The 17,833-nt window shown below is 37.8% G+C and overlaps 1 protein-coding gene across 1 annotated transcript in view; it reads right to left on the bottom strand.

Annotated features, from left to right (window-relative positions):
- LOC134661097 (uncharacterized) overlaps positions 1 to 17,833 on the bottom strand; it is a 56,476-nt gene that overhangs the window by 9,745 nt on the left and 28,898 nt on the right. The window contains exons 4-8 of the mRNA XM_063517035.1: positions 12,034 to 12,124; positions 10,660 to 10,827; positions 9,978 to 10,106; positions 9,478 to 9,606; positions 7,900 to 8,125 (exon numbers count right to left, since the gene is read on the bottom strand). Coding sequence (XP_063373105.1) covers positions 7,900 to 8,125; positions 9,478 to 9,606; positions 9,978 to 10,106; positions 10,660 to 10,827; positions 12,034 to 12,124 — 743 coding nt within the window. The remainder of the gene's footprint in view (positions 1 to 7,899; positions 8,126 to 9,477; positions 9,607 to 9,977; positions 10,107 to 10,659; positions 10,828 to 12,033; positions 12,125 to 17,833) is intronic.

The raw sequence follows: 17,833 nt of genomic DNA, 5'->3' as shown, positions 1-17,833 counted from the left end.
GTCAATTCGCACATGATGTTCATGTTTGTTCAGCAATTGCAGAAAAACAAAAGACCATCTCGGTTCGAATTATACTTTTTTTTAATGTCAATGAATAAACCTTAGCGGCCAGTAACGAAAGAAATTTTAGAAGAGGTCGTAAGATATCAATACCGAGAATATTTTGAACGCCCCTCGTAAAATGAGACGCTCCTTTGACGGACGCACTGGAGCGCGCAGTCGCATTAGTAATGCTTTAATTAACGTGTCTATTTTAATTTCCTTTTTTATTTATCATATTTTCCTCTACAGTCTACACCATCAATTCTTCAGAGATAAAGTCTAAAATAAAACTTACAAAACTAATTTAAAAAAAACTTAACGTGACTGTCGGCCAAGATTACAACAAATAAATTCAGAACTGTTGGTTTCGGTACATCGCAGCGTTTACAATACGAGTAAAGCTGCTCTCATGACCTTAACGGTAATAATAATATAATGATTTTATAAAGATGAGGAAATTCGTGAACAAATCCAGAGCCCGGTCATGGTCTAGGGGCTACTGTGAACATCGAAATTTGCAAATCTTGTATTTCCATCTTAATCACTCTTGTCAATTTGAGGTGACATAGATGGAGATGCTCGGATTACGAATTTTCATTGAATTTCGTGTTAAGCCTCCAGCGGAGTTCATCCGAGTCGGTGACACGTGGCAACACCGGGCTGCCCATTCGCAACGCCTCAATGACTTACAAGAAACGAACAACAATTTCTCACGCTAACTTAATTATTTATTTAAACTATTAACCTAACCTATGAATTAAGTATGTGCACGAGTAGATGAAAATTTTGACTAAATAGCACTTGAATTTATTTATTTTGATTTAACCAGTTTCTAACATTTTATTTTTGTTTTGTTTTTATCCGTTTTATGTAAACCTGTTTTACCTGTTTATGTGCAATAAAGTGACATACATACATAAATAAGCGGAAAACCAAAAAATGGGACCTTCATAGCCCCTCTCTCCTCCCCAGCTCAAGGGTTACGCCCGGGGACTTTGATGTGTTTAGCTCCTAACCAGTCCAAACTAAATTACGAAGTTAATAATTGTGTTCCAAGCATTTCCCTCTATACTTTTTTGTTGCCTGACCTAATCAGAAAATTAGCCTTTCATGCGATGGCAATCACCATGTTTCGCTAAGTGGGATCCATAAATACCTAACATAATTATCCTTACCCAAGAGCTGCCCCAATGATGAATGCCGATTACGACTGGAGCATTCCATTTAATTTACTGAAAGACCTGTGTAAAAAGCCGTCAGTATCGCGGTCGGAAGTGTCTGTAAGGCGATAACGGTCCTATTCGGATAGGGTTTCTGAAGGCAATGTTACCTATTACCGGGACACCGTTACACTTGCATTCCCTTTTGATGCACAGTGTTGCAGCGCTAGTATTGGATAAGCATTGGTTGCTTGGTAGATTAATATCTTAAAATATTAAGTTCATTTACATAATCCTGGTACCTATTATTATAATTAAGTAAAGTAAATAAATGCGTAGATTAAAATATTGTTTAGCAAATTTAGGTAAACAATCAACATATTTAGTAAACAATAAACATATGACCCTTTATATCTCATATTCACATGCCAATTAATTAGAAATAAAATCGGAATATTAGCAACAATTGCCAAGGTAAAAATGTCAGAAGTCGTTTTTACAACAACGTTCGAAGCCAGGTTGCATTTGCAATGGCCGCGTACAAGCCGCGGCCAATGACCTATAACTTAGTGATGGCATAGCAAGGCCGGCCAAGGCCGTTATATTATCGCGACTAGATTAACGCCGCATATGTCTATTAATACTTAATTTTCGAGCATATTTTTTACAAGCTTAGTCGTTTACCATCTGGTCAGTTTTCAACCAAGAAGAATTCACATTTTTTTCGGTTCATAAGGACTCAATTTCAGATACATATAATAAATATAAAGAAACTTCGATAAAGACACCGTTCTATTTACGCGTGACGTGATTCAATTATAATCAATTTAGGGTCTATTAAACCAAGAAGAAACGGCGATGCAAAAAATCCTATTAAAGTCGAGTATGACCACCGTTATGGGCTACCGAAGCGGGCGCCACCGCCGGCGCTAAACTACATCCGTACTTGTTTTGTCGCTTTTTGCATCGAATATCCGAATGCAACGTCGAGGGCGTGATACGGCACATTCCGACCCAACCTGGCTGATGGAATTATACAGACAAAACCAACCGATATCACTGCGCCTACTGATTGAATTTAAATAGACTGCAGTCATGCTCCACATGCATAAGCCTTTTTGCGTCTTTTGTCAGACACTCGTTTTCATATCATTTATCTTAATGACATTGCAAGTTAAAGAATAAGTTCCAATTAATAAAAGCCTACGGGTATATTTGCTGTAAAGCGTAATTACATGCGGCATACATACTTACCTTACCGTTACAATTGAGTTTTCAAGTATGTAAATGCCTGAAATTAGTTCGTAAATACAGTGCCGATTCAATTTTCTAGCAGCAGCTCATTTGCAAGTTAAGAAATGAAAAACATGTTGAAACCGTTTCTTTGATAGTTTTGATTGAGGTTTATACCAGCGTAGAGATAATTTACATTTTCCATTCTAAAGAAGGAAATTGAATTTGTGCGTACCTAGTTCCTGGTTTCGTAAATAGATAAAGGATGATATCGGGCTGGGAGAATTTCTGAATAGTTCATTATATTGTGTGCTTTGCGTTATGTTATAATGAAGTAGGCTGGAGGATGGATGGCAATCTTAATGCCATAACTGCGGTACTCGTAATGGGGTAGGTAGCTCGCTGTGTGCTTACCGCTCACCTAACGTACTATTTGAAAGCATTAACCGTAGATGTCGGTAACTGCTGTTGAACCCATCATTGCAAAATAGAGAAATTGTGAAGCTAATATTTTTTTGCCATAATGCCCGTACGTACTTTAGACTTTATGTACAGTCAGCTGCAGAGATAGTTGACCACCTTGGATGCAACCCCCCTGCAAATAAGTTTCTATGCAGGGGGGGTCATTTAAATCTGCAGCTGACTGTACATAAATTCTGAAACATAATTATATTGCCCTTCAGCTTTATAATAGCTTTTTACCGGGACTAGTCCAGTGTAGGGCTCGTTGACCAATTAGAATATATTGCTCGGCATATTTATATTTTTCTACTCAACGATAAATATAAACGTCCGGAATGACCACCTCTGCCACCTCTATAATTTTCTACTCTCTAATTACTTTGTCCATTCGCTTTTCGCGACACTTGTAATTAAGAATTGTGCTCTGATATTCATAACTACGCATGAAATGTATAATAATAATAACTATATGACAATATATAAAAAATGGTACATAATTATTATGTCCTATACCAACCTACGTAACATTATGTCAACGCATTCATTAGTGTGCAGGTAGCCATAAAGCTGTCCATACACGTTACGGTTTACTAGTCAACCTGCGTAGGTTTTTGAGAGCACACATGGGACGATGAAGCGGTATGCCAGAGATCTTAGAAGACTTCTATTTTCCCTCAGATCAAAGAACCGCACACGATCAGTTATTTCAATCAATGATACACGATCCTGTCGACCTGCATAATATGTGCACGGTTAGACATCTAAACAAAATGTAAACCGTAACGTGTACAGCCAGCCTTACTTTGCATGTTGATTATACTATTACGGGCAGAACGAGAGGTCTCTTGTCACGGACGGCGTTAATTAACTTGCATACGGACGCATCTCTCTAACGAACATAGCGTGGGTAAAAGCGAAACGAAGTAAACATCAGAAAAGAAAAGAAATACAACATGTGACTGCACCTGCTGTAACTTCTCAAACTAAGTCTACGTAACACATAAGTATACAATTATTTACACCGAAAAGTGCATAGGTGCGTGGAGGACTTTCAAATCAAAGATCGCAGGGTCTAGCACCGGCTTGTTCTGATGTTTCTTGGAGCTTATGTAATAAATATCTTTCATATTTAATAATCCATTTTCGGTGCAGGCAAACATAGCCAGTAAGTTAACCAATCTACTCGTAATACGGCAGGTAAATTCATAAGAGCTGGCGCGAGATTTGTACTGAACTGTCAACGTTTTTATAGAAAATCCGCGCCAGCTGTCGTGAAATGACCTATTTACATAGTAGGTACTGTAGGTAGGTAGGTCATTTTTGACTACATAAAGTTAAAAAATTACGCTCACACAAATCTTACAGCTATAAATGGACAGCCCCGACGCATAATTACTGCATTTTACTAGGTTAAAACTTTCGCATTGCACCGATACACAACTTTTGAAATCGCAAAGCGGTAGAAAAGATTTACCTATAATTAATACATGGATTGGACTTTAGATAAAGCTATTTTAGTTAGAAATTTGTTATCAATTATCATTTCGTTCATCTATGAAAAAAAAACTAAGCAAATATGTAACTCGAATTGGTATAGGTACATATTAACTTTTAAGCTTGCTCATTTGAGTCATTATTACTGACTGTCTAATACGTTCCCTTATTTAATTTTTTTATGTTTATTGTTATTTTAATGCACAACAAGTATTACGGCAACCTAGGCACATAGCTCAATTCCATCGACTTCGAGTAGTATAATGGCCTTAAACCCGTACAAATCGATCGTATCGTTAGATATTCCGCAGGCGAGAGTTAACCGCGGCCCGGCTCGCGAACTGCCGCGGTATCTGCCATCACTGCCATTGACCCAGGCCTGGAATCGTGAGAATATTCAAGTGTCCACTTTGACAAAAACTGCTCGACAATACTGGCAGGCGGCAATCAATTGCGGCCTGACTTATCTAGAATTTTAAAATGACAACAAAATATAAAGTATTTATTGGCGAATAATAGCTAGTGGGCGATTAGTTGTCAAGCGGTCCCCAGGCTCCCATGAGCCGTGGCAAGAATGCCGGGATTACGCGAGGAAGAAGAAGATGATGATGATGATGACGAAACATAAAATATTTATTGGCTAAGTTTGAATAAAGGGGAACATTATAGCTAAATTCGTAAGTATATGAACAGTTAATGACACTTTCAATGTCAGGTTTCTTACCTAACTCAAGCTAACTGCACGGCCTAAATCGGAGCGGCTGTCTAGCTCACACAATTCCGTTTCAATATTTAATCTGATGATTATAAGAGCGTAAAAACTGCGATGTATTGTAAGCATTTCTCACGACTACAGTACGCCGGAGACTTTATTCATGTTCGCACCACAGAAGAACCTCTAACAATTAACTTCCGTTGAGAATACCGTGCGCTAATGGCATAATAATTATCAAGATTTATATCGCATATTGTTTTAACTAGCAAGTAATTGGCTTTTAACTTAACCATGGTGAATATTATGCATTATGATTATGACTAAGTCATTTTGATTCTTTTGTATTTGGCACTAACACTGTATAATGAAAAAGTATCGTATTATTAACCTGCAGAAGTCAAAAATAAAAACTGTTTTTGCCGGTTCCATCAACAATTTGATGCACAAGAGCAACATTCATCAATCATGCCTTTATTAAGGCCGGCCCCGCCGCTACATATAGTGGGTTCGTAGAACAACTCTTGCATATATTTACTTTAAAGTGCATTGTAAACAACATGAAATAAGTACCTAGATCGGTTATTGCAATAAACCTTTTACCTACCATCTCGTAAATAAATTGATTTATTTAATTTATAGTCATAAAAGCATGGTAATAGTTAGGCATAATTTTCAGTTCAATTAATGTTCCTTAATACATATACCTAGTTATTTCATAACACACTGTAGGTACTATTTTGGTACAGTTAACAACGGAATCCACATTAAAATAAGGAACCGTAAATTCGTATTTTTTTTAATTCTCTGCGCTGCGAGTTAGGTGCAATTTATATAAAAGGGATTGTAAATTGAATTGCCCTTTATAATGTAAACATCTCCATGACTTTGTTATTCAATATGTGGTATTTTACCTTTAGGAATCATGCTTAGCTAAGCATAAAATAAAATCAAGTAAGTAAGTATTTTCGGAATGCTATAAAATTTGCTTAGTGCACGTGGATCACTTATAAACATTAGATCGCGAGGTGCACGATCTGTAGTAGAGACAAAAAAAAACCAATGACGTGCCTCCATTTGTGGCTTTTCTAGCAGGAAGTTTTTTTTTGGTTCCATACAAGCTTTTGATCCTCAATAGGAATGGGATGGATTGGCATCAAAAAAAAAAGTTTGTCAAAAATAACCTATTTCTCGCACTCTGTATGTTTTATCCAAAATCTGCAACCGGCAATCACCATTAATTTGAAATCAAGAGAAGGTCTTCTAAGCTAGTACGTAAGGTAGCTGTACGGGATCTGATAGCTGCCCTCACTGACCCAAAAAGAAAATCCACCATGTATATGAAATGTTGACAACTATCAAATTCTAGCACAATTTTTTCTAACTTTTAGACACAATACTATTACGAGTAGGCATAAGTATTTTAAGGCTTGACGCAGGAATTGATTCGCTTAGGCATGTAAGACTGTCCTATTAGCGGAAAATGCCAAAATTAAAGGGGATACCTAGAGTCTTGATTTGCTGTCCTTTAGTTTGTAGTTTAGACAGTTTATTTTTATTAGTAGAAGCAGAGGTCACCACTAACGCTTCTCCATCTCGTAACTGTAACACGCTTAACGCTGATTGCATCGGCGACAAAAACTGCACGACTACGCGCGTTATGTGATGTGGCTTCTGTGCACTGCCACACGAGACTAGCATTCCACTCACAACTAATGCCTTCACGGCCACTCGACAGAGTTTTATTTCCCATTAAGTATGAGCTGGTATTCCTTCTTTCACTTACTTCAAAGCCTCTAGTCGGCCAGTTCTTAAAACTACCCATTCCGGGCCCTATTACAGGAATGTACCTAAGTAGCATCGTAGAAATGACGTAAACGTACGTGATACTCTCTCCAACTAGTTATATCTGTTTCTCACGATCTTTTAAACTGCATTTCATATGAAGCGTCGGTAGCCATCTAGCCATACAGAGTTAACTGCCTAATAGGAGTAGTTCAATCACGAGTCTGTACTGCAAGCAAGAAAGATATCGTGACATACAAATTACTTTCGCGCATCGCTATGTCATCCGGGACCAGCGTGTAAAAAATACTAATGGTATCCGCATTAGCACTTTAGTAGGCGTCTATTATATTATTCCGTCGTTCAAGGAAGTGTTTGATATATTTATGACGATTATGCGGACAGCACAATACCTCTTCCATGCGTCCATTAGAATTTTAAATTTTAATGACGAGAATCGCATAGTATCTTTGCATTTTGAGTTTGCAGTTAGCGGTGTGAGGTGAACGTGCTCGGACTACGGTCTATAACGTGTGATTTAAGAACTGGTCGCATGAGTAAATTGTGGTCTGGTAACGAGACACATCATTAGCAAGGTGGACACTTCTCAGGCGTTGCATGCACTCTATTACTTCACTAACATTTTGTTTTATAATTAACCTTCTTATTATATCGACGTTATTTATTAGCCCTCTTATTTACCTAACAAAAAACCGTTCGACTATTAAATGGTAAATAGGTATCAAACATCCCTTGATTTCTCCAGGATCCAATAATCAAAACTTGACCTGCTGATAAATGGGACCAACTGTGTACGGGTATCTACGCCCTTTCAAATAAAGAAATTAAAGAAAAATAGAATTTATCAAATTGGCAAATATTAAAAAATATATACCTATACGTATGAGTCAATATCCCAACGAATGAAGAACCATCTTCGTTTGAATTAGGCAAGTACATACTTAAACTGTCTAATAGTGACCGTCACGGAAATTAAGTTACTAGACTTACTTTCACAAAAGTTTTCGAAGTATTTCCCGATGGGTTCGCCATCGTCAATGAGTGGTCGCTCGGCGTTTAGGTAAGCCGAGGGGCCGTCGGGCAGCGTGTGGTGGTCCAGGTGGTACAGGCGGCAGTTGTAGGCGGCCGAGTGCGGCGCGCCCAGGTACAGGAACGAGCGGCACAGAAACTCCGACTCGATGTCGCACGCCAGCCGGCACGCGGCTTCCGACGTCACCTAAACACACATGCACGCGCCTTAAAACACTGAACTCACGGATTCTAATAATTGCATCTGAAGTAATTTTACAGAGGAGCCATGTGTGCCACCCATACATATGATCAGTGCACGCTGCCTTCTGCTTCCTTAACCCAAAACATCCCGTATTCTTGCGCAATAGGCCGATTCTTACATTTTTATTGATTGGATTCTTTTTTAACCTTTCATATGTGTGTGGTGGTGAAAAATCGTGGGTTCAGACCTCGAATAATTAAAAATTCGGTCAGGAACCTTACCATACACAGACGAGAGATATTAATTAACAAGAGCAAGATTACTAAAATGCAATTCTGAGCTTAGAAGTATAATTTTATGTTAAATAGGTACTTAATTATTTTATACTCGATAGAAGAAGAAGAAATACATTTATTTTAACGCCACAACATGAAAACAAATAAAAAAATAAAAGCATGCAGACATAAAAGACATTTGGACGCTAAAATAGGATCCCCACTCAGCATAATGCCGCGGCAAATCGTGGCGCTGGTTTTCTGTGTGGACCTGACTTAATCTAAAAAAGTTGACGGCGACACGTACGCCAACGGCACACAAATAAATTTACATTGATATTAAAAACACAAACATTATTATTTATATAACAAGGAAAACAGAAAATTAATATACAAGTAAAAAACCAGAATAAAAAAAACAAAAACAATCACATGACATAGACTACTGTCTTTTATAAAATTTATATAAAAACAAAAAAAAATGAGAGAGTAACAGTTGCACAAAGTCACAGAAAGCCAAAACTAAAACTAAAGCAAACTAAACTACAACAAATCATAGTTTTGCTACAAACAGAAATGTGTGTGAGTGAATAAAAGCGTGTGAGTGATTGATATGTTACTGGGATGTTTGTAGTTGAGTTTGTAACAAGTGTGCACGACTTTTTGTTTTGAAGCCACTTATCGACTTCAGCGAACGGATTGGTGGAGGCAGATAGGTATAGGTAACTACGTATACAAACTTGGTACGAAATAATACATCTATGAAGTTTTAAGTATCCGCATAGTTGCATATACCGATCTTTAAAAAGGTTGTACTGCTATAACTAAGCCCAAATAAAGTTAAATATTTTATCACAATATATTTTTTAGGCCTAGGAATCAACTATCACAAACACGATCGTGACTGGATCGTCGAGTGCATCTCGAGCATTAAACCCGAGTGCAAGTGAAAGAATAGCACATAGCAATCTTGCTTTAAAAGTTTAAACTGTTTCTCGGTCATGCAAAAACTCAGCTCGCGGCCAGGTCGTGATTGAAAATGCGAATTCTATAGTTAGAATGGTATCGTTGTATTGTTACCTGCAATTCCTTGTCAGTGTAATAGTGCAGGCCGGCATACTGCGCCACCTTGTCCTCTGCCACGCCCACGCGCGGCGCGGTGAACACCCGCTGTCCCTTGCACGCCTGCGACGCCTTCAGGCACAGGTTCTGCACGAACACGCCACACATACACAACGTGCAATCATACAAATTGCGTACAATAAGAGTACTTCGAATAACCCACCGAGCTTATTTACACAGCGATTCGTTACATAGAAATACTTTTGCTGCTCCGTTTTCAATTCTCTGTTAAAGGCAAGTAAATAAAATTAATACGGAGTGCGCCAACCCCGATTGGTGGTATTTTCAATTTGATTTTCTGCTAAGAAAACTTCTTATAAGACTTTAAGCTTGCTAGTTCGGTATTTCATACAATGACATTATCAAATGATTACACGATAAAAGAATAAAAATACATATAACCAGAAGACTGGGCGGCCATCACTTTAATTAATGAAATACAAATAGTAATTACCAACCTCAAAATAATCCGTTCCAGGAGTGTCGACTAACTGAACGAAGTGCTGTGCTGTGCGACGGTCTGAGTCGCTCAGAGCACACCGCATGCTTCCGTACTCGTACTCCGCCGATCGGCACGGGAACCGTTTCTGATACAATTTAGCCAGTTACATTTATATCCTTAATGAATATAATGTTAAAGGGCAATACCATATCCTCTGCGAAACGAAAATGGCTCTGAATTGAGCCCCTGCCCACATCAGCTACGGATAAGGGATACAGCTCATACAGCGTGGGAAGAAAATTACTCCGATCCTTAGATAGGTCCCCGTTATTATGATATTATCCTTTATGGTGACGAGAGGCGTGGCGTTAGTGAGAATACTTTAGACATAACGGTAGCCATAAAAAATAGTTTCGCTCGGTACATTTACACACACGTGTACACTTGTACACACGTGGAGCACATAAGTAGATATCTCCGCGAAATAGCTACAAGCAATCGCCAGCCACAACCCCCATAACTCGCCTGGATACAATATATATTGAGTGTACTTTGTCTATATCTTGAACAGCAAGTAGGGCGAAACCATAAAATATAAATTGAATAGATAAGCGTTAAAATTGCATTGCGGAGTTACAAAGACGCTGATGGCGCCAGCAAAGGAAGCAAAATGAACTTTACAGTAAATGATATAGTACCTCGTTGAGACAAGCCGCGAGGCAGGCCTCTTTGGTGGAGGTGTAGATGATAGTGTTGTCGAGACCCCGCAGCGACTTGCCCGGCACTCGTTCGAAGGCCCAGGGGCGCAGGCACACGCTCTCTGTTCGGACTTGCAGCTTCACCATGTAGTACGTGTTCACTGAACGCTATCAGAAATATGTTAGTTACTTTGTATATACCACAATGTTTATGTAATTAGCAATGCATAATTATATCATGTCTGATTTACTTTGAAAGTACCTAAATGAGTATAAGATTGCACATTGCAAGTATCGCATAGGTACTCAATATCATATTACATCTGGCTGATGATAAAACACATAAATTTTGTGTTCACTGAGCTCAATAAAGAGAATCTCTATATCAAACGAAGGGAAGCGCAGCGCGCCGCATCATTGATTACCGCATTTTATTAATAACTACTTTGCTCTGTTCATTAGTCCTGAAAACGATTAAACTGTCTCGGGTATAGCTTGAACAGTTACAATGTTACCGAGCTTAGACTTTCCTAAGGCTGGCTGACCGATTTAATCTGAATTGTTAATCCGATAGCAGCGTCGTCGGGCTAATTGGCAGCGCCTGGAATTCCTGTTGCCATCTAACTGAAGATTTATTTCACTATTACCTAACCCTTTATCAGTGCATACTACCCCCGTAACAGAGCACATTCAATATTTTTGCGTATAATACGGTACTACCCGACTAATAATAAAAGTGAATTAGATGCAAGCAAAAGTTGTATAATTTCAGTTCTCATACTAATATCATTCATTATTCAGCTACGTACGTTGTGCAAAGTTTAATATAGGCTGTAGTCTAGCGTATGTAAATGCGATGACTACTAACTAGTGTTGTGCTCGTCTATAAATAAATACGCGGTATTACCCTGCCCGTGTAATAGAAACGGACCACAGTATACCGATAAGTACACCGGCAATATTTTAACTCGCTCGTTGTTTACCATACCGGTGGCCTCAGAAAGCTTCTCATTTGTAAATTCTTCCTCAATGCCTTATACGAAACGACGAGTTTGTTGAGTTAGTTCGCTTTAGTCTAATATAGTCACCGGTATAATACCTACTACAGTATTTGTAACGGAGCATTCGCTTAATGGCGGCCTCCTCACAACGGATAACGCTATAACTTATTAGTTGTAAGCAATTCATAAATGTTAAGCTTAGCCACAATTACATATTCAGAACATATGTTTTTAGTATAAATATTTGAATTAATGATTCTATATACCTAATTAAATATCTACCTACTAAAACTGTTGACCCAAATCGTTTTCAAACTAAGTAAATTAATTATGATCGCGACAAATACCTACGCAAAATGTAATGGTAACAAACCTGCGGAGTGGCCATTGGGTTATTTGCTTGAGTGTCATTCTGCAGCAAACAACGAGTCTCTTGTACAGGCGTCAGGGGGTTTAGTACGAAGCTGAAACAAACATAATAATATTAGTGTAACAAATAAACTATTTCAACAATAACATAATGCACGCGTAATATTCGGTACTCAGAATAAACCCAAAAGATTTTTAACAAATACTTAGGTAAATCGACTGGAAAGTATTCCTTTGTTTGTTTATCTAATTTAATTTTTATTTCACTTAACCATTTTTGTGTGAATAGTTGTAAAAACGTGAATCATCAATTTGTATTCGGCATATAAATAGCTTTATTATATTTGCCAACCGGTAAAATTTACAAGGAAGAGAATCTTAATAGTCGCACGTCCTAGAATTTATAGAATATAATAGCGACAATTTGGAATACAGCATATTAACAATTTCACCTCGTTCCACTTTATTTCTTACCGTTTTAGGATTTGCATACATGATAGCAAATTATTTTACATACCTACATAGACATGAAAGTTTTTCGCTGTATTAATAATGTAAAGCCAAACATATTTAAGAATGGGATGAATAAAATCAGATACATGAAAGGTTTATTCGATAATAAACAATATGTGGGGCATTTCACGTGAAGCGGACAGGGTAAAATGGTTGAGGTTTCCGATTTCGGTTATATTCGAGTATGTTACACATGTATGAGTTCTCGACACAACCACAAAATATTTTTACAATTGGAAGCCTATTTCATAAATTATGGGTCTTAGAAGATTTGACTTAAGGCGAGATTTACACTTTTTTAAATGTCACGACTCAGTTAGAGGAAGTATAGTGAACCAAACTAACTGCTACGTTTAATTAACCCTTAAATTGCCTTTATTACCTCATATTTCGATTTCGTTTATAACTTTTTTTTTATAAAAAACAGTGTAAAATATATATTTTTTTACTTTTTTACAAAGTTCGCATTTTTTGAAAAAATTTTTTGCTTATTATTTTGAAAGCCTATATTATGTTTATACTCTACGCAAAATTTCATAGTGGGCCGCAAAGTAGTTTAGGAGCTATACGAATAACAATACCAAAGTGCGGGGTCAGCCCCATAGTAGCATCACTCCGTCCATAGTTACGACGACACATTTTCGTTTCAGATACATTTTAAATACTGTTATTAATGGTTGTGTCTGATTAATTCGGTGATTTCCCACTAGTTACCACCAAATTGTCACCTGTGGTAACAACTGGGATTTTTTCTCCACCTGTTCCCACTGGAAACAATTGAAAAAAAAAATCCTAGTACTAAAATACTAGTGGCATTTTTTCTCAGGGGTCACCCATTAATAAAATTTCGTCACACGTTTAGGGGGAAAGAGAGGTCAAGAAATGTGGCATGTTGTGACTTTGTGACGTTACTTAAACTTCACCTGTAACCGTAACATTGTTTTGTGCCCCGTATTATGTGGGCGTAAATGCCCCATGTATTCTAGCATCCCGGGTGTAGCCTGTACCACGAGCAAAAAATTAAAAAACATATATTTTGGTCCTCGAATGACAAAACTTTTGTTTAACAACTTTTAAAAACTATGATTCCTTTAGATTTCCTATTTTACATACAAAATAAATATTATAAAATTAAATAAATGTCATATACCGTAAAATGGGGTGAGTAGGTGCAAAACTGACATTCAAACCTCGATAACATTTTATTTTTACATATGCAAACGGAATGGTGTATATATATAATAAGTGTTTCGGACGTTTATATTTTAGTTATTATTTTATTTTGGGTAGTTCCATTTCATAACTTTGACGATAAACAGGAAAACCCACCTCGCCCCGTAGTCTCGTATTTGGGGTGAGTTGGGTTTTCATACAAAGGTGATTTTGGAAGATTGTTGGATCGATTTTTTTTTATTATGAGTATTACTATAACTCCATTTTAAATTGGAATACATTATTTTTGTAGCAGTAGCCTTAAAAAGTCATCTCACCCCTCTTTCATCCCTTCTCTCCCCATTCATAACCCAACTCTCCCCGCGAACCCTACTCACCCCATTTTACAGTACTAAGAAAAAGTGACCAAGGCAAGAAAAATAAATATTGTCTTCGATGTACGCTAACATCATTATGATTGACGTTGCTTATTTGTCACGAACTAAACATTTTAACTAAATCGCAATGTATCGTCTTAGAATAAACTTTAAATTGTACTAAAAATCAAACACAACTTATTTTTAAAAGTTACTGAACAAATGTTTGTCAGTTTGAGGTGTACAGCCTAGTTTAATGTATTGCTCCTGTAACGGGCCACACCCGGTATATTGAGCACCTTTAATCTGAATAATACCCTTTTATAAATACAGATATTTTCTTGGACACCAAACGTATTCTGAAAATCCGTACAAATTAACTCGGAGAAGCCTCCAAAACTAGAGGGAGTTATTAATATTGTGATGATTGCTTTTCATACGAGGATACTCTTAATAACGAAGGATGAGTGTACAGAGAGCTGCAAAATTGCATGGAGAAATTATGAATGAATTCATTGATAAAGTCGCCATGCACTTTTGCGGCTGGTAGTTCATGAGATAGCATGCCGCGGAATTTAGCTAGGCTAGGTAGGACACGTGGCGCAGGCTGATGAATGCCGGGAATAGACCGCCGAGCGTTGCTCCGGGAAGTGCCTGCGACTGGACTCACGGTGGAGAGAAACGCGATCGCATAACCGCAACTTCGCAAATCAATAGCTCTGCATACGGACACTTACTTCTTAAGCCAGTTATATCAAAGTGGGGGTTATCAACACTGTTGCCTGAATAATATTTTCTACTGTGGGCGACATTTACTTAACGGCGTTTAGTCCAAATGCTGTGTTGGGTGGGAAATTAAGTATTCATTTGTAATAAAATAATAATCAACTGATCCCTGTTTATGATCTGTTTTTGGAGCGAATTATTTTTAAGGTATCGAAGTGATCTACCTCAGGATTTTAACGTTAATGCTTTGCCTAACACTTGTACATACTAAACTAGTTATCCCCCTCTAGGTCACTTTGCTCCTTTGCTCTAAGACCGAAGCTAAAACAGGCTTTGCGGTGTTCTCTTCGGACAGTCAGCGATCAAGGATAAAGTATAACTAGCAATACCGGCGACAGCCGACGCGACGTAGTCGGTGATGGCGTAGCGACTGCGTGTTTCTTAGGAATTAAACGACATTAAAATGGTACGCAGCGCGTTACACAGTTGCTGTCGGATAACGGAGCGGTTTACCGTTTGTCTCGACAATTTGTATTTAATTTAGCTTCACAGGACCTGATCAGAGCGATGAAACATTTGAGCAGCACCGTATATACCTATGTACCAACAGAGGTAATAAGCGGGTGCCTACCTACCTGCCAGCGTAATTTTTATTTACCCTACCTCTAGACCACACTTTTAGCCCCCTGAAACCACGAGAAAACGAAACCAAACTATATTCTCTGATTATTTAAGATGTGTAAAGACAAATTAAAAAACGTGCCCCCGAGTGTGGCAGCTGGAGAAGATAGATGGCGCTTTGCGTTGCTATATTTGATTTAACGTTTTTTATTTAGTCAATGTTTGACAACCAAAGTTATCACATAATGTCTTGGAGGATATAATCAAACGGAGACGCCATGTCTGTAATTTTCTGTACAAAACAGTCTGCCGATTTTTGCGGGGGAGGGGAACGTCAAATGTATGCGTAACGTAAAAATAGCCATGTCAGATAAACGTCAGTCCATACATTGTGTATGACCGTTGGCCGCCTATTTTCGACAGAGGGGAAAGCCTGTTAATGGCTACTCCGTTTAGTTGTATCCTCCAAGCATAATGTACATATGGAGAGAATAACCCTTATACTTAGATTCATGGTATCGGTCTGTCCGCTTCGTTATTTTGGCATTTGAACCGGCAACTTTGGCCAATCGGGATTCGTGAATTATGGTGCAATAAAGAATATATACTTTCTTAGGGTGAAATCACATCTGTCAGCATCGAGCCGCATTTTATATATGAGAAATCGCTCGTTCGTATGAAGATGCGTACGCATCGGAAAGCTGAAAGCATGCGTACGCATCTTCATACTAACGAGCAATTTCTCATATATAAAATGCGGCTCGATGCTGACAGATGGGATTCCACCCTTACTTACCGCAGCCATACATGAGGCGGGGACAGATGGGAATAATTCATATGAATGTGTCTATTCTCATCTGTGCCCGGCGGGGACAAATGGGAATACACCAGTATTATCGAGCGCTATGCCATCAAAAATATTCAATCCCTGCTTTGTATTGGCAAGTTTGTGCTGAGGCGATATGTAGGTACGTTATGCATCAACTAATTATGTAGAAACACTGAAACGTTGAGTTTGTTTGATTTCACAACAACAGTAATAAATCTTACATGCTATGGGTAAAATAATAATGATAGGGAGATGCAATAAGCACCCAACTGTCTTGCATTAATACCATACTCGTAAGAATGGTTGGCGCCCATCAGGTTTGATATATGGTTAGTTAATGATGGATGACGCGTCCAATTCAGATTGCCTTGCTCGTGATGACTTTATCCCAATGACGTTATCTCATTCGAGTTGTATTGCTCTTAAATGTTATTTCTGTGTTGAATGTAATTGACTCCTCAATAATGTACGTATGTTTATCATTTTATTATATTTGGATGTATCCTAGGGACGTATTGGGGTCCCTAGGATACATCCTGGTAGATCGATTATTTATAGCCTATTTTTAATTCAACGGTAAAAGCACCTACCACGTGCCCATTTTCATCAAACTCTGTATCTGATTAAGTAAAATGATATATATAGATGTGAGTAATTAAGCGAACTCCCCAAAACTTTATTAAAAGCTATCGTCGTACCAATGTATGTCATGTTTAGGCTATTTGGAATTGATACGTATATGTACTACAAGACTATCTCGATAATTTTAAATTTTAATAAATCATATTTTTGTTAAAGATAGAATAAAGCGCCAGTTTTTGAGCATTCTAAATATATTTGCAAGTTCAACTCGAAAAACTGGGTAGAAAATACTACATATTGGAATACCTATGTATACTTTATTAAAATGCCGTCGAATTGCTTGGAACAACGATATTATTAGGTACCTAACTATGTATATTTTTCTTGGTACCGTGTGCGGACTGCAGGCTTCCTGTACATCTCGCTTAGCAGCTCTGGATTACCGCTATAGTAAATGGACGGAATTATAATACTCGTAAAGTGCAGTGGACGGCGAGTTGAATATTGATCCGCAGCCGATAACACCGCGGGCGGCCCCGCTGTGGCTGCCGATTCGTTTGTTACACTCGATTTCTTGTTAAGAGCCTCCAACTTTGTAAACATTTGTCATCTTTATCTATTAACTATGCGATCCAATCCACGTCGCCTTGTTATCCAAAATATTCGCCTAGTGTCTCTTTACTTAGCTAGTTTTAATAAGTTTCTGCTAATATATTTATTTTTATCATATCAGCCTTCTGAACACTGTTATTGACAGTTTAAATTGTCAAATAGTTCGCAAATGGAACGCTATGCAGATGGACAATAGAAGTGCTGTTGGGTAAATTTAGTTAGTATAGGTATGTAAGAAATAGATTTAGTTTAGTTTAATTTAATTTAATTTATTGTATTAATTATGTAGGTAATGTATTGATCTTGTTATCCGAAATAAATATATGTTATTATATGAGACCAATCTAGAGGGCCTTAATTGTAGCCACCGAAGAGTTCGCCTCTTCCACTTA

The sequence above is a fragment of the Cydia amplana genome, chromosome Z (genome assembly GCF_948474715.1).
Source record: "Cydia amplana chromosome Z, ilCydAmpl1.1, whole genome shotgun sequence".
NCBI lineage: Eukaryota > Metazoa > Arthropoda > Insecta > Lepidoptera > Tortricidae > Cydia > Cydia amplana.
This window is presented reverse-complemented; position numbering and strand designations above follow the sequence as displayed.